Below are 24463 nucleotides of genomic sequence, written 5' to 3'. Positions count from 1 at the left end.
TCGTCTTTCAGGCTGAATATTTAATTCAGGATTAGTTTTGTCAAAATAATCGGCAGTAAAAACGTAGTGAAAAAGATCTTTTGTATAAAGAAATTGCAGAACAAAAATATGGCTGAACTCTCAATGACATTGGCAATAGGTGGCTGAAATTCTCAACCAAAGACTAGTGAGAGTCTGGGTTTCTTGGTAAGGAGTGATAGTAAGGAGTCTAGTGCTTGTTATCCTCTGATTCACTGCCGTTGGATCCGTGAACTCAAGGACATTTTCTGTCCAGATTTTGAGATCACACCAAAAAGATTTGAAATCCCTCCAGAAGCCCAGAGTTAGAATCATTAAAACACCAAGATATTATTGGAATATTAAAATGAGACAAACATCTTCTCTCCACCCTATCACTGGGTAGACAGTGAGTGGAAATTCCAATCCTGCGGAGATCGAGGTGGTGAGAGATCACTGGGACAGAATTCCCTTCCCAATGCCGGGAATGTCAGCATATTCATGATCTGCCTGCGGACTCCTGGTGTATTTGTCATCATCAGCCCGGGATGATTTCAGTAGTGGAAGAGGCCAGGACCAGAGGGCACAGCCTCAGAATAAAAGGACGGATCTTTAGAAAATGAGATGAGGAATTTGTTTAATCAGAGGGTGGTGAATCTTTGGAATTCATTGCCAAACGTGATGGCGGAGGCCAAGTGATTGGGTATTTTTAAAGCAGAGATTGGTTAGTAAGGGCATCAAAGGTTACGGGGAGAAGGCAGAATGGAGATGAGAGGAAAAATAGATCAGCCATGATCTAATGGCAGAGCAGTGTGAATGGGCTGAATGGCCTAATTCTGCTCCCCTATCTTGTGGTCTCCTCAACGGTACACTCCAAACTTAATGTACTCGCACACGGTAATGACTCGCTTACCTGAAAGAGACTCTTCTGAAACATCAGCCTGAGTTGGTGCACTGAGAGTCCCTGTAACAATCCCAAAGTGGCCTGAAGGATGAAGCACAAGTTAACATCGATGGTGCACTCAGCTATAATTTACCAACCCATCATTCTGGCCTTTCAGCTGATTAAAGTTGTATTTTATCATATTATGTTTCAAATGCTTTGCATGTAAAGATGAAGCTTTAGCTTTGACCTTGTGTACAATCTAATCTTGCACTCTGCAATGTGTTTAAAATGTTAGTTAGATAATCTATCTTTCGCTTCAAAGTTTGCTAACTGAAGACAGATCCCGACCCCAAAACATCCGTGACCTCCAGAGATGCTGCCCGACCCGCTGAGTATTGTGTGTGTTTTACTGGATAAGATCACTGCTGGTTGACACTCAAGGTTCTCTGGAACTGACACCTGTTAGCAATCTAGCACAACAAAGGGACATTTCACCAGCAGAGAAGGCTGGATATGTAGACCAGTACAGTATAGGTACAGGCCCTTGGGCTCACAATGTCCATGCCAAACAGGATGCAAAGATCAACTCTTATCAGCCAGCACATGATCCATATCGCTCCATTCCCTGCGCCTGTCTAAAAGCCTCTTAAACACCACTATTGTACCAGTTTCACATTCCTGGCAGCATGTTCATGGAGCTCTATGCTATAAACAATCCGCCTTGCACACTCCTTTAAACTGACTGTCTCTCTGACTCTAGCCTTTGACATTTCCATCCTGATTAAAAAAATGTTCTTAATGTTATAAACTGTGATCAGGTTTCTCCTCAATCTGCAGCGTTCCAGAGAAAATAATCCAAGCCTGTCCCATCTCTCCTTGCAGCTGGCTAGTATTTGACATTCCCAGCCTGGGATAAAGGTTCCGTCTCAGGATTTTCCTTCAAGGTCAATAGTGAGCAGTTAGTCTATCACCGACAACAGGAACAGCACAATGCTGGTAAATGTGAGCAGATTATGAAAGATATTCATCCAGAAAATGAGCAATGCTACTTTAAAAAAATATATATAATGCACCCAGCTAAAATCAAGTCAGTTTCACAAAGGTGGAAGGTGGGACTGGAGGCAGCTTCACCAATGACCCCTCATGCTTTGAATTATGACTTTGAATAAGTAAAGAGTTGTCAAACAAGTATGGCACAGTGCGAGCAGGTAGTGCAACTGCCTCAGAACTCCAGCATCGCAGGTTCAGTCCCAACCTTCGGGTCTGTCTGCACAGAATTTGCATCTGTGTGTGTGTGTGACTGTTTGCAGTTTGGCAAATTGCTCCCATTAAATCATAGAGTCATACAGTGTGGAAACAGGCCATTCGGCCCAACTTGCCCACACCAACTAATATGCCCCATCTACACTAGCCCCACCTGCCTATATTTTACCCATAACCCTCTAAACCTATCCTATCCATGTACCTGTCTAAATTTTTCTTAAATGTTGCGATAGAACCTGCTTTAGCCACCTCCACCTCTAGATCGTTCCATACACATTGTGTAAAATAAGTTACCCCTCAGATCCCTGTTATATATTTCCACCTTCACCCTAAACCTATGTCCTCTGGTTCTCCATTTCTCTACTCCAGTGTCTATCTTTAATATTTAAGCTGTCAGGGATGTTAAATCAACCATCTTTTCAGAGAATTGCAGGAAAATCACAGCCGAGACTGGAGACCATTTGGCCCATCTTGCCCATGATATGATTTGTCAACAGTTAATGTTTCAGACTGAGGTTGACTCCATGGCTCTGGTGTTGGCTCCACAAATGCTCATCCAGCTACAAAATGTGAAGACAATGCATCTCAATCAACTTTTCATGCAGAGTTCCTCGTCTCTGAGGGAAAGGAAATATTTCCCTGACTTACCTCTAATTCCACGAGCAATTAATTCAAATCTACAGCCCCACATTGCCACCCACTCTGCTGAGGCCAATAGTCTCTTTCCCCATTCACTCAGTGCGCTGCTGGGTTTTGTCCAACCACTGACTCTGCCCTTGGGTTCTTTTGTTCAAACCAGTCCCAGCCACAACCTTGTAAACCTCCCACCACAATGACACCCTCCCTGTAGTACAGTAATTACAACTGTACACAGTACTTAACGTAGTTCCAATATTACTGCCCAACTCAAGTATTCTCTGCCTTTGCCAATACATTCACATTATTCACCACATCTGCTGGTCTTGAAACCTCCAGGGATTTGTGGATTTGCTCTTCAATTCCCCCTCTCCACATTCAATCAATACTTTTCTTCATTAGCCCCTCTCAAACCTCATAACCAAGTGAATTCTACTTTCTGCTTTTGTCTTCAATTAGCTGGTCCACACATTGTTTCTGCAGCTTCTCACTTCCTTCCTACCAATTGTGCTGTCTGTTTTGAAAACTGCACACTAAATCCTGAACTGTAATATTTAAATCCCTTCACTTTATACACATCTAGTCATGTGGAATCCCACTGCATGTTGCCTTTCACACGCAGACTCCCAGCTTTCTCTCACCCGACATTGAAACAGATTTGTAGGAAGGAACTGCAGATGCTAGTTTAAACTGAAGATAGACAGGAAGAGCTGGAGTACCTCAGCGGGTCAGACAGCATCTCTGGAGAAAAGGAATGGGTGATGTATTGGGTTGAGACCCTTCTTCAGACTGACTCGGGGTGGGGAAGGGAAACGAGAGATACAGACGGTGATATGGGGAGATATATAAAACATACGAATGCATGATGTGTTTGATTTTCCAGCACAAAAAACAGTTAAAATCAGTAGTATTTTGCCCCTTTATTCAAGAATCTGTGATACATTTTCATTCAGGCCTGAAACTTATCCATGTTTAAAGTTGTTAGAACCTATAAATTCATTATTATTAAAACCAATATGGAAATAGTGTTTGGAAGGATTGTGGAATATCATTGTAATAAACTGAAATCTACGTGTAGGGTAAGGATTCTTTACATGAAAAATAATGAATGAAACAAACAAAGACCATCCTTGACATGAACCTGGTGTAGTGTCAAGGGCCAGTGGATCTCACCAATACTCCACTCAAGTTGAAACTTTCGATTTGGACAAAGTGCTGGAGTAACTCAGCGGGTCAGGCAGCATCTATGGAGAAAGTGGATAGGCAACATTTCGGTTCGGGACCCTTCTTCAATCTGAAAATGGGTCCCGACCCAAAACATCACCTATCCATATTCTCCATAGATGCTGCCTGAACCGCTGAGTTACTCTAGAACATTGTCCTTTTGTGTAAACCAGCTGTTTCCAGAGCTGGGGCAAACTGTGCTGGATCGATCCAACAATGAACAGTAACTTCAATTATTGGCAACTGCTCACACTCACTCCCCCCTGCTCGCTGCCTAGCAAACCAGAGGATCTTATTTAGTATACTCCCTGTTTGCTATCTTTAAACCCTGCAATTCTGTTAGCCAGTCTTTTTTAGAGGACTTCAAATGTCTTCTGAATCTATTTAGAAAACTAATCAGGATTGGTAGAGCACAGGTGTCAGTCTCTGCTTTGTTAATCTTCTAGAAAGTGGCCTCAACAGAAGTATTAACTTCAGCATCAATATACCCAAGTGATTTATAGCCTAACGTGTATTTTATTTAAGGTAGAGAATAAACAGTCTTAAATGCCAGCAGAATACACTAGTTCAATTTGTAAATGTGCAAACCTTCCGGTGGATTTTAATATTTCGCTGTGATGTATCCCATTGAACTGGTCATTTCACCACCTCTGGCATATTTCTGACATATTTCTATGCATTTTTCAATTTACCATTGTAAAAATGATTGCCAAACTGATTTTTCTATAAATTTCAGAGTTATTCAGGCAGGTTAAACAATATTTACGCCTCTCCAGGGTTGTAGTTTTTGTTCTATACTCAGTCTGTGGTCTTGTAAATTGCTTGTTTCTGAGCTTCCCCCCAGTCTAGTTCAATCCTGCTCAAGCCCTCTAGACCTCGCTCAAACAGAGACACTCCGGAAAGTCACGCAGTCCCAGGACACACTGGCACCACTCTGCAGCTTGTCCCAGCTCTACAGAGAGCAATTCCAAACTGACCAAGTCTCAGGCAGCCCTGAAGCTTTTACCCCCATTTAACGTCCTAGCCTCTCCAATCTGGCCAGGGTTAAGACTCAGTAGAGCAAGGACACAAAGTGCTGGAGTAACTCAGGCCTGGAGAATAAGGGTAGGTGACGTTTTGGGTCAAGACCTGTCTTCAGACTGACATTTCGGGCTGAGCCCCTTCCTCCAGCACTGCGAGTCCTTGTTGCTGCTTGACCCGAGTTACTCCAGCACAATGAGTCCTTGTTGCTGCTTGACCCGAGTTACTCCAGCACTGCGAGTCCTTGTTGCTGCTTGACCTGAGTTACTCCAGCACAATGAGTCCTTGATGCTGCTTGACCCGAGTTCCTCCAGCACTGCGAGTCCTTGTTGCTGCTTGACCCAAGTTACTCCAGCACTGTGAGTCCTTGTTGCTGCTTGACCCGAGTTACTCCAGCACTGAGTGTCCTTGTTGCTGCTTGACCCAAGTTACTCCAGCACTGTGAATCCTTGTTGCTGCTTGACCCAAGTTACTCCAGCACTGCGAGTCCTTGTTGCTTCTTGACCAGAGTTACTCCAGCACTGTGAGTCCTTGTTGCTGCTTGACCCAAGTTACTCCAGCACTGTGAGTCCTTGTTGCTGCTTGACCTGAGTTACTCCAGCACTGTGAGTCCTTGTTGCTGCTTGACCTGAGTTACTCCAGCACTGTGAGTCCTTGTTGCTGCTTGACCTGAGTTACTCCAGCACTGTGAGTCCTTGTTGCTGCTTGACCTGAGTTACTCCAGTACTGTGAGTCCTTGTTGCTGCTTGACCCGAGTTACTCCAGCACTATGAGTCCTTGATGCTGCTTGACCCGAGTTACTCCAGCACTGTGAGTCCTTGTTGCTGCTTGACCCAAGTTACTCCAGCACTGTGAGTCCTTGTTGCTGCTTGACCTGAGTTACTCCAGCACTGTGAGTCCTTGTTGCTGCTTGACCCAAGTTACTCCAGCACTGTGAGTCCTTGTTGCTGCTTGACCCGAGTTACTCCAGCACTGAGTCCAGCCTACACTATGTTGTTGACTGCGTCACCCTTCATTCCAACTCCATTTGTCTAATGTGCAGACTCCAGTTCTGACGGTTGTCCACAGGTTCCAAAGTGTCAGCTTAGGCAAGTTCACATTCTACAATACCAAAATGTTAGAGGGATTCAGATATATTTTGTGCTCATGTATACATCAACATTGTTTTACTAGTGCAGACTGGATAATTCTAAACTTTACGGGAAAGTGTGCAGAGATTTACAAGCATGTTGCCAGGACTCGAGGGCCTGAGCTATCAGGAGAGGTTGGACATTATACCTTGGAGCACAAAACTATGAGGGATGATCTTATAGAGGTGAACAGGATCATGAGGGGAATAGATAGGGCAATTGCACAGAGTAGGGGAATCAAAGACATAGGTTTAAAATGAGGGGGGAAAGATTTAATAGCAACCAGAGGGGTAATTATTTCCACACAGATGGTAATGGCTATTTGGGACAAGCTGCCAGAGGTGGTGGTTGAGGGAGGTACTATAACTATATTTAAGAGACATTTGGAGAAGTACATGGATAGGAAAGGTTTAGAGGGGTCTGGGCCAAATGCGGGCAGGCAGGCAGGACTAGAGTAGATAGGGCATCTTGGTTGTATATGGGTAAGTTGGGCTAGTTGGCTTGTCTCTGTGCTGCAGAACTACCTAAATCTGAATACTAGAATCAAACACCAAATGCTGGGACAACTGCTTCTCAATTTTCCAGCTTTGTGGTTACACAATAATGAAACAGCGCAGCTCCAAATCTGTCATCCCAACTTGATTGATGCAAGAAGTTGAGACTGAACTGCCAGCACTCAGCCCTGTGAGATTATTTCTGGAATAAAGACTTCAAGATCAGAATCAAAAAACAAACGACTTATTAAGCAGACAAAATGTGTTATTAAACTGCTAGCTTTCCCACACAATTCCAGCTTTGATTCTATTTTAATAGACAAGTACTTTTGCCACAAAAGTCGCCTAGAGACTCCACTGTTACACTTTCAGGGTCGTTCAAAGCTACAAATATTTCATTCAAATTGTTCTTGGATTTTGGTTAGACGGTTCTTATCCTAAAGTCCACAATGTTTACACGGGGGCAGCAGGTAGTAAGATACGAGCCTTGTCAAAAAATACATTATTTTGTGCATTGATTGGGCAGTGGAAGCTGTTCGTACATATGGTTCTCTGTTGTTCTTGTATGAATGAGGAGATTCAGGATGAGGAATTGATTGATTTAATCCACCACCTAACCCCAGCACCTCACGTTCCTCTCACCTCTGTTCCATAGCACGAGCTGTTCACGGGAACTTGCTGCAAGAACTTCCATGAACTCTCTACTTACCGTCTATCAGGTTCGCGATGTCCACTCGACTTAGGAAACACCGAGATTTACCGGCTACTCTGCACTGGCAATCTCCCAACTCTCATCTTGACAAATGAACACACGTCAGTGTTGAATGATAGACTTTGTTCTGTCCACATAATGGCACAGGAATAGCTCACAAAGGAAGAGCAGCTATGAACTGTGTTTAAGTGACCTTTAATTCAGGCCTCTCAAAATGGCTGCTTATGAATGTCAGAAACATTTAGAAATGGTGAAAGCGTTTGATAAGCAACAGCTTCCCCCTGAGCAGAGCACGTTTATACCTTCACATCCATGCATGGCATTGCACGACTCCTGGTCACTACACAGGGGCTGGCTTTAAGGATCAGCCCTGCACTCTCCAGCAAGTTGGTGATCTTTGATCTAATAGGTGAAACATAGAAAATAGGTGCAGGAGTAGGCCATTCGGCCCTTCGAGCCTGCACCGCCATTCAATATGATCATGGCTGATCATCCAACTCGGTATCCCGTACCTGCCTTCTCTCCATACCCCCTGATCCCTTTAGCCACAAGGGCCACATCTAACTCCCTCTTAAATATAGCCAATGAACTGGCATCAACTACCTTCTGTGGCAGAGAATTCCAGAGATTCACCACTCTCTGTGTGAAAAATGTTTTCCTCATCTCGGTCCTTAAAGATTTCTCCCTTATCCTTAAACTGTGACCCCTTGTTCTGGACTCCAATTTCGTGGAGTTCTTGTTGTGAAGGAGTTAGTTACTTTGCAAGAGAGAATTTAGGGAGCAACTTTGGCCCAATTTACAACTAAAGAACATCATTGAGACTTGTCTATCTGTGCACTTCATGCATCGTGTGTATCTACTCTTCAGGGAAACGACACATTTATTCCAGATCATCAATTAATCTGTCAGATTCTGAAATACTGAACCAAACGACACGGGGCAAGGCATGACATAGGTGTCTTTGCATGTATCTGTTCTGCTGCACTGTGGCACAGTGGTAGAGTTGCTGCCTTACACAGTTCCTTCCTGACTACAGGTGCTGCCTGTATGGAGCTCGTAAACTCTGTGACTGCGTGGGTTTGTTCCTACACTCCAAAGACGTGCAGGTTCGTAGGTTAATTGGCTTTGGTAAAATTGTAAAATGTCCCTGGTCTATACAATGGTGTTAGTGTACGGGGATTGCTGGTGGGTTCGGATTCAATAGCCGAAGGGCCTGTTTCTACTGTATCTCCAGTCTAAACTCATTACATGCATATACACCTTCCTTTTGTCCCAAGTTTTGAAAATATTTGGGGGAGGGAAGGGGATACAAGAGGCTATTGTTCTGTTGTTCTTCCCAATACAATTATTGCGATTTGCACTTTATCAGTTTATGTGTTTAGATTTGTTTATTGTTTAGATTTCACACAGAGAGTGGTGAATCTCTGAAATTCTCTGCCACAGAAGGTAGTTGAGGCCAGTTCATTGGCTATATTTAAGATTCAGATTCAACTTTAATTGTCATTGTCCGTGTACAGTACAGAGACAACAAAAAGGGAGTTAGATGTGGCCCTTGTTGCTAAAGGGATCGGGGGGTATGGAGAGAAGGCAGGTACAGGACACCGAGTTGGATGATCAGCCATGATCATATTGAATGGCGGTGCAGGCTCCAAGGGCCGAATGGCCTACTCCTACACCTATTTTCTATGTTTCTATGTGTTTTTATTTATATTGTGGTATATGGACACACTGATCTGTTTTGTAGTAAATGCCTACTATGTTCTGTGTGCTAAGGAAAGCAAGAATTTCATTGTCCTATCAGGGACACATGACAATAAACTCACTTGAACTTGAACTTGAATTATTAAAGGGAAACATAGATGGGCTGAACTCTAAAATATTTGAACAAATTATATTAACACCAAACTGAAATCAGCACAGATTTTAAAACCATTAAAGTGACCCTTAGACTTTAAGATAACATTAAAAGAGAATTCCTGGATAAGATGCAAATGGCAAAAATAAATTAAACAAGTAAGGATGTCTAATCGAAAAAGGAATACAAATACACAGGATCAAACGTTGCACTTAAGTTTATTGTTTTCTTAAAAAAAGTGTTGCTTCCAAAGAAATGTGTATTGAATGGTACAGCTGTCTAGAAATACAGGTATACAAGGTATGAGAGTGACAGTGCCCGGTGACCAGCTGGTACAGAAACAAACATACTTCAGATGTTAAAGCTTTAAACAAGTTATTAAGAAATGTCTGCATGGTGCAGAAGGCTCAAGGTAACCCCTATTTACATTCTGATCACAGGGATTGTACAAGGCATGAAGCTCAGCTGCATAAAATATAAAACCATTTTAATGGTGACTTACTCAGTATAGTGTATTATCAGTTTTGACTGTGATGCCTGGTCTTGTAACCAAATTATAAGCCATGTTTAAGGCACTATTCTGAAATGTCTTAAATTCTAATGGAACTCTGCTTTGAATAAAGATTCATACAATTTTGTATGATTTTGATTCATGCAGCATCTGGCAACGAATGGCAATTTACGCAAATATTTTATAAACTTCAGAACATTACTTGTCCATCACTCCATATTTAAAAAAACAGACCATTAGTCGAACACTTTGGAAGTGAAGTCAGATAGGATCAGATTGTGGGGACTGCAGCTGATCAGACCAGCTCCGAGATTTAAATGGTCAAACACAAAAAGCCAATTACCTGGTGCTGGGCCCATTGTTTAAACATTTTCATCCACATTCTGGGGTAAAGTTAGTAATTAAGAATGGAATAGGACATTAAACAAGATCAGAAATATCCCCGTCCACTGTGTAAGTTAATGTAAGCAGCTTATTTGGGCGGGAAAACATAAGAGTTCAAACACTAAACGCGTAAATTTTAATCACGATTTAGCTATCAGTCTAATTGTTGTACTTGAAAATGATTTGTGCAAAATTACACGGACTGCAAGGGCCACTGTTACTATCGAGTCCCTACTAGCAATTTGAAAAAGGTTTCCAAGAAACTGGAGTGAATGGAGTGAATGCATGTTATAATTCACAATGCCGAGAGGTGAATTCAATTACAATTCAGTGACTGATGATAATTCAAGGATATTTCAGTGTAGCTAAGTTTAGGTGAGTTATTAATCCCTGGTTACTCCAAGTACACATTGGCACTAACAACACAGGCCAGTGCCTGCACTTAACATGACACTAACCAGAGATCTCCATCCTAGTAGACATATTTAGCTTTCTCCTTCCTCGTTATAAAACTTGTTTACACAGATCCAGCAATGCTCACAGTTTGATCTTTTAAGCAGCAATTGGCCACAGACTAATAACTTGATAAATTCTAAGCCATTGCCCACAAAATTATATATGAAAATACATATTTGTACATGTAGCATGCATAACAATACTCGAGACTTCTCCTGATTACACCCTAATGTCCAGATTTTATTGTGGGTTCGGGTGCTGCTCAACATTCAAAGTGTGCTCAAATTAGTACAAAGAAGATTTAGGATATAATATGCTGGGTGCAGCAAATCAAGATAAAGAAAATTAAGATGCAAGAGGACAATGGCTTATTTGATCATTTGCCTTTTTTGTTTAAAACTTAAAATAGGTCGGAAAGAATCAGAAGTCATCAGTTCAGTAATCATTTTAATCTTCAGCCTTTCTTGGACCAGAGAAAGGAATTCCATGCAAACTCTATCTACTGTGCTTGGTTTACTGATTCATTGACATCCCCACCGCCTTTGCTGTCCACATCATCGTCTGAGAGTTCAAGGGCGGTGCCCTCCAGCTGTAGTGCTCGTCTTCCAGCTCGACTAGTGGTGAAGGTCAGCCCAGGACCAGTTCTCCTGGTGAAAGGGAACTAGAGTTGTAAACATCTCACCGCGACATAGTCTGGGACACAAATACAACACACACTCTACTTGGGGTCTTGGGAATAAACCGAGCACCAACTGCAACATCAAGCAAGCGGACGGTTAGTGCTTTGGATTCATGCATTTACTGTGCTGCATTCCAGACGAGCAGTAATGGAACACGAATGGACACAGGTGCTGGAGGAACTCAGCGGGTCAGGCAGAGTCTCTGGAGGACATGGATAGGCGACGTTCCAGGTCGAGGCGCTCCTTCAGACGGAAGTGATAATGTAATATACACTGGTGAACTTTGGCTTTCCACCAAGTGGTGGAAGTGGAAGGGGGGACCGTTGAGGACAGAGGGGGGGGAGGGGGGGGGGGGGGGGGGGCTGCCTGCTGCCACGTGCAGCACCAGGCCTGGTTCGCTGTTGCAAGAAGAAAGGACTGCTCGGTGAAATTTTTGTAACATTGTTGGTGCCAGAAACACGGTGACTCTGTACTGCCTGGTGAGACTGCTGTATGATTTTACTGGTGTGTATACAAAAGCAAAGAACTTCACTGTACCTAGGTAGATTGACAATCAAGTTTAATTGAATTGAAATCACTGAACTTTATTAATGAACAAGCTTATATTACGTGCAGGAAGGAACTGCAGATGCTGGTTTGAATCGAGGATAGATACAACATGCTTCAGTAACTCAGCAGGACAGGCAGCATCTCTGGAGAGAAGGAATGGGTGACGTTTCAGGTCGAGACCCTTCTTCAGACTGATGCCAGGGGAGTGGGCGGTACACATGTTGTTTGCAGATTCTTGTACAAAGTGGGCAGAACATTACTGGGTTTAGCAGCAAAAAAGGCCCTTTCATATTTGCAATCCGTTTGCCTGGACCAATGTGATGTCACTGTTCAAAAGCACCCTCTGTAAAGGACACCCCATCTTTCCTTGGCAGCCATGAATGTAGTGTAAACTCTGATCAACCTGGTACTCTGAAAAGGTGCAAGCACAATTCTATAGACAATCACAGTGTATCCTGATGGCACAGACAGTGGAGCAGCTGCCTCAACACTTTGTAGCGAGATCCTGGTTCAATACTTTAAACCCTACGTGCTGTCAGTGTGGAGTTTGCATGTTGTCGGTGACTGTGTGGGTTTGGTTTCCTCCCGCATCTTACAGATCTGTGTAAGTTAGATGGCCACTGTAAGATGCCCCTGGTGAGTGAGTGAGTGGTACACTCTGGAGGTAGGTAGGCGTGTAAATGGGTGGTGCGGTTAGTACAGGTTTGACGGAACGAAGGGCCCGTTTCGGTTCTCTACCTCTCTAACTCTACAGTGAGGACATTGGAGGATTGGGGGCAGGAGAGAGAAAGATTAAAGTACATTCTAAGAGTATATACATCTACACTGAGTAGTTATACATTTGGCCCTATTTAAGTTACTATAAAGTCAATGTATACACAGACTATTGTTTGTGTTAAATTGAAGATGTTTTCTTCAACAAATCAACAGTTTAAAACATTATTCAGTTATTTGACCGAACACAGAATGCCAGAGGAATTTGGTGGGACAGGCAGCATTTGTGGAGGGAAAGACAGGGCACGTTCCAAGTCAGGACTCTTCTTCAGCCTGATTCCAGCATCTACAGTTTCTTGTGTCACAATTATTTGGTTCATGTCATCCTGAATTAAAGGCCCCAAATCAACCGCTAGATCTCTTTGGAGTTAAATTATTTCAAATCTAGGGATTGGAAGGGGATGAAGGCAGCATTGAATGATTAACTGCCTGGCCAACCACATACACGGATATATAGGTGGTGCAGAGTTGTGTCCATTTTGTCTGTAATCGGAGGGGGAGAGCCACCTGGTGCAAGAACTAGTGCTGCTGCCTCAACTCCAGGACTCTAGGTTCAAGCCTGACCTTGGACAGTGTGGTCACGCTAGTTCCCTCTGGCTTCCCTTAGTTTCTCCCTTATCCCAAAGGATATGTTGGAGGGTCAATTGGCCACTGCCACGTTTTGTTTCATGTAGGCTTGGGTCAAACCCAAAAGGAGAGTTGATGGGCCTGTTGCAGAAGTTGGGAGAAATAAGAGGAATGGGCCACGGCTCTGGGAGTTGACATGGAGCCAGCAGTCGAGCTTGTACAAGATAAAAGGCGAATGACAAATAGTGGGAACATGCTGACGTATCCAGCAGGGTTGGTCACCCTGAGCCAAGTGGCTTCCTGAGCCATCAATTTATTTGTTGCCTGAATAGTTAAGGAATTACTTGGACCCCATTAGTATCAAAGGCTTCAGATCTGCCCAATCCCAGTGCAGGAAACGTAGAGTAGTTTAGAGATGGTGTGGAAACAGGCCCTTCGGCCCATTGAGTCCTTGCTGACCAGTGACCATCCTGTCCACTAGCACTATCCTACATACTAGGGACAATTTACAATTATTTATCGGAGCCAATTACCCTTGATCGTGGGAGGAAACCGGAGCTCCAGGCGAAAATCTATAAACTAGGTACAGACAACACCTTAGGCAGGATGGGACCTGTAGCTGTGAGGCCGCAACTCTATCGCTGTGCCACCGAGCTGCCCTTGCCTTTCACCACTTCCACTTGAAGTTCACCAAGACCTTTTTTTGCTAAGGAAATGTTTATAAAAAAGAATGTTATAAAAAGGTAGAAACAAGGAAGTTTACACAAAGGAACAGTGTTGGAGTCGGGAAGCATTACAGGAGAACATGGATAAGTAACACTTCAGGTTGAGATCTTTCTTCAGACTGATTCGGCAGGTGGGGTGGGGAGATGAAGAACATGTGAAGAGGGTGGTCTTGATAACAAGGTCTTTGATGAAAACCAGCTCTACCCAAGCCCGTCTAGGAAAGAACTGCACATGACACAGACTCTCAATCCGAAGAAGGGTCTCGACCCAAAACATCACCTATTCCTTTTCTCCCGAGATGCAGTCTGACCCGCTGAGTTCCTCCAGTTGTTTGTACCTACCTGAGCCTGCTCTTCAGAGTGTTGACCTCCCGGTTCATGGCCTCGGCAGTCTCCGTGGTGTCGTCCAGCTCCCGCTGGAGTTTCCGACGGGCGGCGTTGGCGCGAGTGGATTCTTCCTCCGCCTCCTCCAGCTGCCGTTTCAGCTGCTTCATGCGCGAGTTTGACTTCTCCACCTAGAGAACAAAATCATCTCAATTATCTGGAAGGTAGAACGAGGGTTTGCCTGTGAATTTAAACATTTAACCATTGATTGTCACCATGCTACTGATCTTCACACTTCACTTTGCTACGTTGGCGGCATTTAACCAGAGGGTGGTGGGGGACTGGAAGGCACTGCCAGGGACAGTGATGCAAGCAGAACCAATAGTGGCATTTAAGAGGCTTTTAGATGCACATGGATATGCAGGGAATGGAGGGATATGGATCATGTACAGACAGAGATTAGTTTAACTTGGCATCATGTTTAGCATAGACAGTGTAGACTGAAGGGCCTCTTCCTGTGCTGTGTGTTTCTACAGGGGAAACAGAAACTGCAGATGCTGCTCGTTTATAAAAAAGGACCAAGTACAGGAGTATCTCAGAGGGTCAGGCAGCATCTATTGAGAAGATGGATAGGTGACGTTTCAGGTTGGGATCCTTTCCTAGACTGATTGTACGGGGATCTTGCCCCCTCCTCTCTTCCAGCTTTATTCCCCCCCCCCCCCCCCCCCCCCGCAAACAATGAGTCTGAAGAAGTGTCCCAATTTATCCATGCTCTCCACAGATGCTGCCAGATCTGCTGAGCTATCCCAGCAGCAAAGCAGGTTTCCATAATCCTACTGTTTATGCTCCCAAGTGCAAAACAGGAAAGGTTTTATGGTGGCAGTTTTATGACAAATTCACGATTAATGGGACAGTAATTCAGATATGTGGCCAGTGTTAAATGCTGGCACAGGGCCGTGTGTAGAGTAATTGGTGATGAGACACCCGGCTGCAAGTTCAAGGGTTACGTGTAGCATCTAATAAGTTCATAAGTTCAGGGAGTAGAATGACACCATTCAGCCCATCAAGTCTACTCCGCCATTCAATATCCAGTGTCCTTATTGAGGCATGTTCACAATTCCACAATGTCCCTCCCCCCCATTATTCCTCTATCCTACACCAACTATCATTATGCTTTTTGTAGAACCACAAGGTTTAGGTGCTGGCAGTAAATTAAAATCCAATCCTGCAAATCTAACATCAGCCCTAGGCACCGACTACACAAAACAAAGCAAGGGCACTTTTCACCCTTTGAAGTGTAGAACAAGGGAACTGATTTACTGGACACCTCACCAATGGGCCATGGAGCAGGCATTCTGCCAAGTTCCAACGGGAATGCCTTTGATATGCTCATAATAAAAATCTGAAAGACTTCAAATTATTAAAAACACAACCATTTAAATTTAAATTAAAAATCCCTAAATGTCCTTCCAGCAGCTGATTTTCCAACATATTTTTAAAGGATCCATTGTACCCGCACAGACTTCTGAGCTGAGTGAATGGGAACACGTTTAGTTCAATGGCACAGCATGGAAACAGGCCCTTCAGCCCACCATGATCACTCAGGCACTAGTTCTATCCTACTCATGTGGGACAATTTACAGAAGACAATTAAACTATACACCTGTGTTTAAGAAGGAACTGCAGATGCTGGAAAATCAAAGGTACACAAAAATGTTGGAGAAACTCAGCGGGTTGGAGAAACCTGCATGTCTTTGGGATGTGGAAGATAACCGGAGAACCCGGAGAAAACCCGTGCTGTCACGGGGAGAACGTACAAACAGAACCCGTAGTCAGGATCGCACCCTTGCCATCTATAAATATGTCCAAACACTTTTTGAAAGCTATAATTTCATCAACTTCTACAGCATCCTGGGGCAGCTCAGACTACCCTCCAAGTGGACAATGGTGCCCTCAAAGTCCCTCTTAGATCTCTCCCTCTCGGTTCAAGCCTATCGAATTAACCCGTCAGCCATCAGTGGAAGAATATAACTTTGAGAAATCCCAGAGGCTGAAATGCTACCTGTTCTTTGTACTGATCAGCGTGCCGACGCTCATCTTCAATCTGCATGTAGACTTCCTTCAGTTTCTTCTCTGTGCGTCTCACTAACTTGTTGGCCGTTGCTCGCTCCCTGGAACAAAAACGCCAATTTAAAACCAGAGCCAAAACAAAGCTGATCTACAATTGTGGTCGCCTAATTATAGGAAAGATGTCAACAAAATAGAGAGAATACAGAGGAGATTTACTAGAATGTTGCCTGGGTTTCAGCAACTAAGTTACAGAGAAAGGTTGAACAAGTTAGGGCTTTATTCTTTGGAGCGCAGAAGGTTAAGGGGGGGACTTGATAGAGGTTATTAAAATGATGAGAGGGATAGACAGAGTTGACGTGGAAAAGCTTTTCCCACTGAGAGTAGGGAAGATTCAAACAAGGGGACATGACTTGAGAATTAAGGGACTGAAGTTTAGGGGTAACATGAGGGGGAACTTCTTTACTCAGAGAGTGGTAGCTGTGTGGAATGAGCTTCCAGTGAAGGTGGTGGAGGCAGGTTCGTTTTTATCATTTAAAAATAAATTGGATAGTTATATGGATGGGAAGGGAATGGAGGGTTATGGTCTGAGCCCAGGTATATGGGACTAGGGGAGATTATGTGTTCGGCACGGACTAGAAGGGTCGAGGTGGCCTGTTTCCGTGCTGTAATTGTTATATGGTTATATGGTTATATGGTTACTCAAATGTCCAAAATCATCAAAACTGGCCGAGGCCCCGAGCTGACAAATGCCGATTCACAATAATCGAAGCGTTTTACCCAAACAAATGAAATTCTGGAAAAAGAAAAGACAGTGCTGTGGTAACTCAGCGGGTCGGGGAGCAAATATGAAGAATATGGATAGATGACATCAGATCCCAAGCAGATATATCACCTATCCCATGTTCTCCAGAGACGTTGCCTAATCCACTGAATCTGGACTATTCATGCTGATACTCTTTGGACCATTTAAACTAGAATACTATCCTAGATCACTAAGAAATTAAAAGGAGCAAATTTCAAAACCGTTTTGGAAAATGGCAAGTACAAAATTGTAATTTAGACAAGCATAATGTTATTACAATGCAAACAATTCTAATAGCCACAGGTTTAAACTTTCAAAGTGCCATCAAATATTCAGATTTTCTGAACATATTCTGTTAATTCCAGATTGGTGAGATGTGAAGTGAACAGTAATGCAACAACCGGCTTGAGAGACTGATATACCATTCATGTTATGTCCAGCTTCATACAATCCTAAAAATCAATGCATAGAAACATGCACACATGCTTCTCCCTCTTCGAACATCCATATAATAATTGTCACAGATGAGTGATTGCACGGGAGACTGAACAACCCCAACCTATCCAAATCTCCTTTGTAAACCCTCCTCTGGTCAAATCCTGATGAAACTTTGTGCACTATTTCTAGCACTACCAAACACAAATAACAAATGCCAACCATAATCCCCATGTTGTCATCTGGTGGAATAATCACATGAATCCAGCCATGAACATGCCACCATTCACAATTTACACAACATCTACTATTTTTCTGGGACATGGTTTCTCCCCATTTCACAAAACAGCAATGCTGAATGTGCAATTTATCAAAGGACTTTACAGACTAGGTAAAAAGGACTAAGATTTTTTGTTGTACTTCAGTTATTCAAAAAGCCACATACATTTCTGGTGTTTAGGTGAGACTAGTTTACTGCATTGCAGACCCATGGAATGAACCTAAAGAGACCAGGCATTAACTACATGTCAAACTTAATGTACAGTAATCTTACTTTGCTTCCTGTTCTAGTTGTTCTTCCAGTTGTGCTATCTTAGACTCCAGTGCCGAAATGGTGGATTTGAATTTGGACTTGACTGATCCCTCCAGCTCTTGCAGCTTGGCTTTAAGTTCTTTATTCTGACGCTCAAGTTGCTGCCGTGCGTTTTCACTCTTCTGTCCAGTACTGCGCTCACTCGCAAGCTCCGAATTCAGAGTTTCAACCTGTCGCAAAGAAAAATGAAGCACAAACAGATTACTTGCCAGAAATCCAGGATTGTTTCTTTAAAGAGTAACTATTCAAGATTCAAGAGAGTTTATTGTCATGTGTCCCAGATAGGACAATGAAATTCTTGCTTAGCTTCAGCTCAACAGAATATAGTAGGCATGAATACAGAACAGATCAGTGTGTCCATATACCATTGTATAAATATATACACACATCAATAAATAAAACAGATAAAGTGCAAATAATGGGCTATTAATGGTCAGAGTTTTGTCCGAGTCAAGTTTAATAGCCTGATGGCTGTGGGGAAGTTGCTATTCCTGAACCTGGTTGTTGCAGTCTTCAGGCTCCTGTACCTTCTACCTGAAGGTAGCGGGGAGATGAGTGTGTGGCCAGGATGGTGTGGGTCCTTGATGATGCTCAGCCTTTTTGAGGCAGCGACTGCGATAGATCCCCTCGATGGTAAGGAGGTCAGAGTCAATGATGGACTGGGCAGTGTTTACAGTAATAAATTGGAATTAATTCTTTCATCAAGAGCAAATAATTAAATTAATTTCAGACTGCACACTATTGTGAAGCATTTCATGTTTGAACTTCAATAACCTTGTTCTTCATATATTAGTTCAATATCTCTGTTTGGTCTATGCTACAATACCCGCTAGTTTGCAAAAACCCTGATAAGCAATGTGAAGCCAAATGTTTTGAGTTCAAGAAAAGCCGTGGCCAGCTGAAGCCAGAAGATAAGAGATTGTATAGAAAATCATCACATGAAACCGAGCCCATTCTAAATTTAAAACATTTCATAATCACTTGAATCTGATGTTGTTTACCTGTCAAGATAATATCCCACACTATCTAATCAACTACCAACCAAACATGCAGCATGGTGATGCAGCAGTAGTGTTGCTGCCTTACAGCGCCAGAGATCCAGGATCGATTTTGACTACGGATGCTGTCTGTATGGAGTTTGTATGTTCTCTCCATGACCACGTGGGTTTTCTCCGGGCGCTCTGGTTACTTCCCACCAAAGATGTAAAGGTTTGTAGGTTGACACAAAATGCAGGAGTAACAGGTGTGGGACAGGCAACATCTCTGGAGAGAAGGAATGGGTGACGTTTCGGGTCGAGACCCTTCTTCAGGTTTGCAGGTTAACTGGATTTGGTAAAAATTGTAAATTGTCCCTAGCATGTAGGATGGTGCTGGTGTACAGGGAAGCATTGGTTGGCATGGACTCAATGGGTGGATGGGCCCCGATTCCACACTGAATCTCTAAACTAAACTGAGAGAATCATGTAAAAAAGATGACATTTGTTGTTTGAATGACATCTAATTCTCATGTTGCTCTACACAATACACAAATAAAAATTCTACCACATGGAGATGGAATGGATGGGATGATAGTTGGTTAGAATGGGCTTAGAGCTTTCAACTTGGGGTTCTGTTATATCAGGAGGATCAGGACTGGCAATTATGGCTCCAATTTGGAATTATTGGTCTGCGGCAATATGAAAGAGACTCGTTTATTCACTAAAAAGCAGGAAGGTAAGCTATCTTTGACAGAGGTTCTGGGACTGCTCAGAGTGTCTGGCAACCCATGCATTTCACCATAAATGCAGCTACTGAAGAACTCTGTGTGTCGGTACTCCTGCAGTGTTTTCTCTACAAGTTACGGCTGAGATTTAATTACATCTAAGACCATAACAGCACGATACAGAAATGTCCAGTATGCAGACTAGTTAAGAATGTGACTTGCAGAAGTATTACAAATCATGCCATGCCGTGGGCAGCACAGTGGAGCAGCTCATAGAGTTGCTGCCTCACAGCATTAGAGACCTGGGTTCAATGCTGACCTTGGGCGCTGTTTGTGAGGAGTTTGCACAATCTCCCTGGGACCGAGTGGGTTTTCACTGAGTGGTCCGGGTTTTTCCCACATCCCAAAGATGGATCGGTTTGGAGGGTATTTGACCTCTAAATTGGCCCTAGTGTGTAGGGAGTGGATGAGGTGGTGGTGGGATAACATAGAACGGGTGATCGATGGTTGTCGTGGGCCCATTTCCATGATGTATCTTTCCATCTTTAGAACAAATGCCAAATGCCAAAGGGATGAACACCAAGCTGTACAAGCGTAACTTTAATCAAGCTCAGCAAATCTAACCTGCATGGTAGTCTTACGGAACCTGTCATTGAGAAGCTCCATGTTGCTCTGCTCCTCCTCAAGCTCTTCCTCTAACTGGACAATACGAGCCTCAAGGCGACGCTTCTCATCCAGGAGAGCAGACCTAAGTAACCACAAGGTCAAATTAAAATCAGAATTCAAGTATTCAGATATCTACCGATACTACAAAGAGACAGAGTGCTGGAGCAACAGGGAGTTACATCTCTGGAAGACAAGAATAGGTGACGTTTGGGTTGGGATTCATCTTCAGACCCAAAACGTCACCTATCCACACATTCTCCAGAGATGCTGCCTGACCTGCTGAGTTCCTCCAGCACTTTAAGTCCTTTTTGTAAACCAGCATCTGCAGGTCTTCGTGCCTCTATTTATTAGTACGAAATTGATTAGTTGATTTAATGTTACAAGGGTGGCCCTAGTGTCAGGAAGTGTGCTTCCAAACAATTGGTTCCAAATTAAATATTCTACTTTGGAAATAAAACCATTCAAAATGTGATTTCTGACCAATCTATTATTTAATTGTACCAATGCTATGGCATGCTAACCAGGTGATAAGCAATGCTTGGGTTTTATGGTTGTTTATATTGTACATTCTTGGAGATTAGAGGCCAGTATACAGATTATATAAATTCAAAAAATGAAGACACAATCTGCTTCCCCAACATTCACTTTACATTCCAAAAACACAACAGACTGAAAAGTTGCATCACAGCAAGGCAGCAGAACCCAACCATTCACATTTCTATTATACTTTAAAGTAAATGCAATTGACTGAAATTGCCCTGGGCCTTTACTCACTGGAGTTTAGACGGATGGGAGGGGGCCTCGTTGAAACTTACCGAAGAGTGAAAGGCCTGGATAGAGTGGATGTGGAGAGGATGTTTCCATTAGTGGGAGAGTCTAGGATCAGAGGCCATTGCCTCAGGAATAAAAGGACATACCTTTAGAATGGAGATGCGGAGGAATTTCTTTAGTCTGAGGGTGGTGAATCTGTGGAATTCATTGCCGCAGATGGTTGTGGAGGCCAAGTCAATGTATATTTTTTAAGGTGGAGATTGATAGATTCTTGATTAGTGAGGGTGTCAGGGGTTACGGGGAGAAGGCAGGAGAATGGGATTGAGAGGAAAAGATAGATCAGCCATGATTGAATGACAGAGTAGACTTGATGGGCCGAGTGGACTCATTCTGCTCCTATAATTCATGAACATGAAAATTCACCAGCATCCGTGGTGTATGTAGCATTTAGACACTGCCAAATGCACAAGATGAATAGATTTCTCCATCTGCTACTTTCATATTCTGTTGTGCAACCTGGCTGAACCCCCCCTCCTCCCCCCCCTCCCATCCCCACACACACACACACACAAAATGAATGCCAAATAAAAAGACCCAGAGCCCAACGTCTGTGCTGCCAATTTACAAAGGAGCACCATTTGGGGGGGGGGGGGGGGGGGGGGGATTCATTCAGCAGTGAAGATTGAGAAAAAGATTCATTTCTGGACCTTAATCAAGCTCAACAATAGTTCTGGCTTCAGAATCTCTGGACGTTTCCAAGAACTAAGAAGCAACTTCAGAGATACGTACACAAGAGTGTATTGATGAGTGAACTGTTAAAGGTCCCAACTGGAAGCCAGCAAGGATAGAATTACACAATTTTAAGAACTTGTGAAAATAAGATTTCCCAACACCATTAAAACAAGAACAGGGTCTTGGAGAAAGGATGAACCATGAGGCAAAAACTGGAGATGTGCCGTTAAAAGGACACACACACACACAAGGAACCAAATTAAACCACTTGGAATTTTTTCCTCATTAGCCTTTGATGTTTATCAACTGAAACCCTGTAGAAAAGTAAGCAGCATTATTATCCACTGGAAATAAGTTTGTTTTTCAATAACCATGCCACTAATTAGAAACCTAAGGTTTGGTTGAAACCTTTGACTGAAAAATGGATTGCAAGACTATTGTGGTTGGGAGAATATGCAACAAGATATGACATTGTGCTGGAGGAAACTACAGATGCTAGTTTATACTGAAGATAAGGCCTGAATTTTTCAATCAATCGAAATTCTCAAACTTTTTTGCAGTCTCAGATGAAGGACTACCAACGTGAGCTGGAAGAGGCTCGTGTCTGAATCCTTCTTCAGACTGAAAATAGAGTGGGGTGGGGGCAGGGAAACTCTAGGTAGGAAAAGGCCAGAACAAATCAGGGCCAGCAACCGATGACCAAGGAGTAGAACCCAAAGTGGGCCATTGTTGGCTGGGGGAGAGATGATAACGCCCATAGTGTTACACCCTGCTTCTCTCCTGATTTCCAAGCTTGCTTCCATGTAATGTGTATGGCTGAATACCTCCATGCCAGCTTGTTGCAAGTGCTGACATACGTCAGTCAAAGACCAAATCAGGTTTTGACCCAGAAGTCAGAAGCCATGACCCAGTCTACACAGGACATGACAATTTCAACAAAGTCCGTGAGACCGCAGAGAAAAATAAAATCCTGGCATGAAGGAAAAATGGCCTGGAGTGACCAAGTTATCCAAGATGACCTGGAATATGTTACATTTGTGGCCCTCTAGTCAAAATATATTTAGCAGCTGTACATTATAAATCTACAGAAGTTGATTAGGTCAAAGCAAACATTCTAATAAGAGGCAATCTTGAACTGGTATTTTGACCTTCCTTCGATATATATGTAAATCCTAAGAAAACACTAAAGCTTGGACTAGCTTGGCTCCCACTGTAAACATTCTGCAGTTGGGTATGCTCAGATAACGGCAAAGTCTGGAGATACAAGATCAAGACTTTATTACTGTTGACACATGAATTTAATTTAGATGTAATCGTGGCAACTCAAGAGCTTTAAATAAACAATTTATATTAAAAACTGGGGTAATGGGCCGATGTCACGCTCCCTTACTTTCCAGATGTGCTGTTTGCAATCTCATCTGCCAACTCGTCACGTTCCTGTTCTGCATGCCGTCGTGTTCTCTCCGAAGCTGCCAGTTCCTGTAAAATTGTGCAAAGTTCAGTTCCAGTTCCAATGATACAGGTCCGTCATAGCACTGAAGAACAAACTTAGAAACAGTTCTGCAAGTTTCAGCCACATTAGTCGCATCATAGGACAGCCCGATTAAAAAACAAACAATTCTTTAGTGTGAATCAATGTTAATTAATTGCCTCGAATGTACAACCAGTTTTACGACCATTAACCTGCGCTATGTTTTAAGGAGATCGTGCCTGATCTTTAATCTGGCTCCATTCATAGAACCATGTACAGCACAGGAATAGGCCCTTTGGCCCACAATGTCCATACCAAACATGTCAGGTGAAGCTCATCTCCTCTGCCTGCATGTGATCAATATTCTTCCATTTCATGTATAACTAAAAACCTCAAAGGCAGACTCCTGCATTTGCCTGCAGTTCCATCTCTATCAGCGTGGTCCAGACACGTTGAATTTTTCCCCCCGCACCTTACAGCCACATTATGTATTCAATATTTCTACCCTGGGAATCTAGTTCATCTCCTTTGACTCCATGTATCTCATGCACCCTTGTGGGTGGCTTTTCCATACTACACATTCAGATGCAAATAGATTTAAGATTTATTGCATTAAATAGATCTATTATAGAGTTTTATTCACACCCAGAATTGCAGAAATACTGCGATATACTGGTGTTGATGACTATACGCTTACTGTGCCAAAGTATATTGTATATTCCAAGCTAAGGACAAACTACAGATATTGTGTTGCAATTTGTAAATAGCCAAGCATTGATCAGGATGCTGATCAGTTATCTCTCACTGCTCAGAGCAAGAACTGGGTAAACTGCTTCTATGGGCAGGGACGTTGGTACAGTATTACTGTTGTATAACATCTGAAAAGGGACATTACCACAGGATCACCACCGATTTTCCGGCAACTGATTCCGGCAATTGGGAAAATTCCTTTAATCGTGAAAAAAGAATTACAAGAGCGCACTTGAAATCCTTCCGGATGTGCCCCCGAAAAAGTGGAGCCTAAGCCGGGTGAGG

At 43.1% G+C, this 24463-nt stretch overlaps 1 protein-coding gene across 5 annotated transcripts in view; it reads right to left on the bottom strand.

Annotated features, from left to right (window-relative positions):
* Window positions 1-9418: 9418 nt before the first annotated feature.
* Window positions 9419-24463, bottom strand: part of LOC129708089 (myosin-10) — a 117288-nt gene continuing 102243 nt past the window's right edge. For all 5 annotated transcript variants that reach the window (XM_055653633.1, XM_055653632.1, XM_055653634.1 and 2 more), the window contains 6 exons: window positions 23348-23436; window positions 20413-20536; window positions 18048-18256; window positions 16250-16358; window positions 14206-14378; window positions 9419-11215 (listed from right to left, as the gene is read on the bottom strand). In XM_055653633.1, coding sequence (XP_055509608.1) covers window positions 11068-11215; window positions 14206-14378; window positions 16250-16358; window positions 18048-18256; window positions 20413-20536; window positions 23348-23436 — 852 coding nt within the window. In that variant the 3' untranslated portion in view covers window positions 9419-11067. The remainder of the gene's footprint in view (window positions 11216-14205; window positions 14379-16249; window positions 16359-18047; window positions 18257-20412; window positions 20537-23347; window positions 23437-24463) is intronic.

This window comes from Leucoraja erinacea, chromosome 23 (genome assembly GCF_028641065.1).
Source record: "Leucoraja erinacea ecotype New England chromosome 23, Leri_hhj_1, whole genome shotgun sequence".
NCBI lineage: Eukaryota > Metazoa > Chordata > Chondrichthyes > Rajiformes > Rajidae > Leucoraja > Leucoraja erinaceus.
This window is presented reverse-complemented; position numbering and strand designations above follow the sequence as displayed.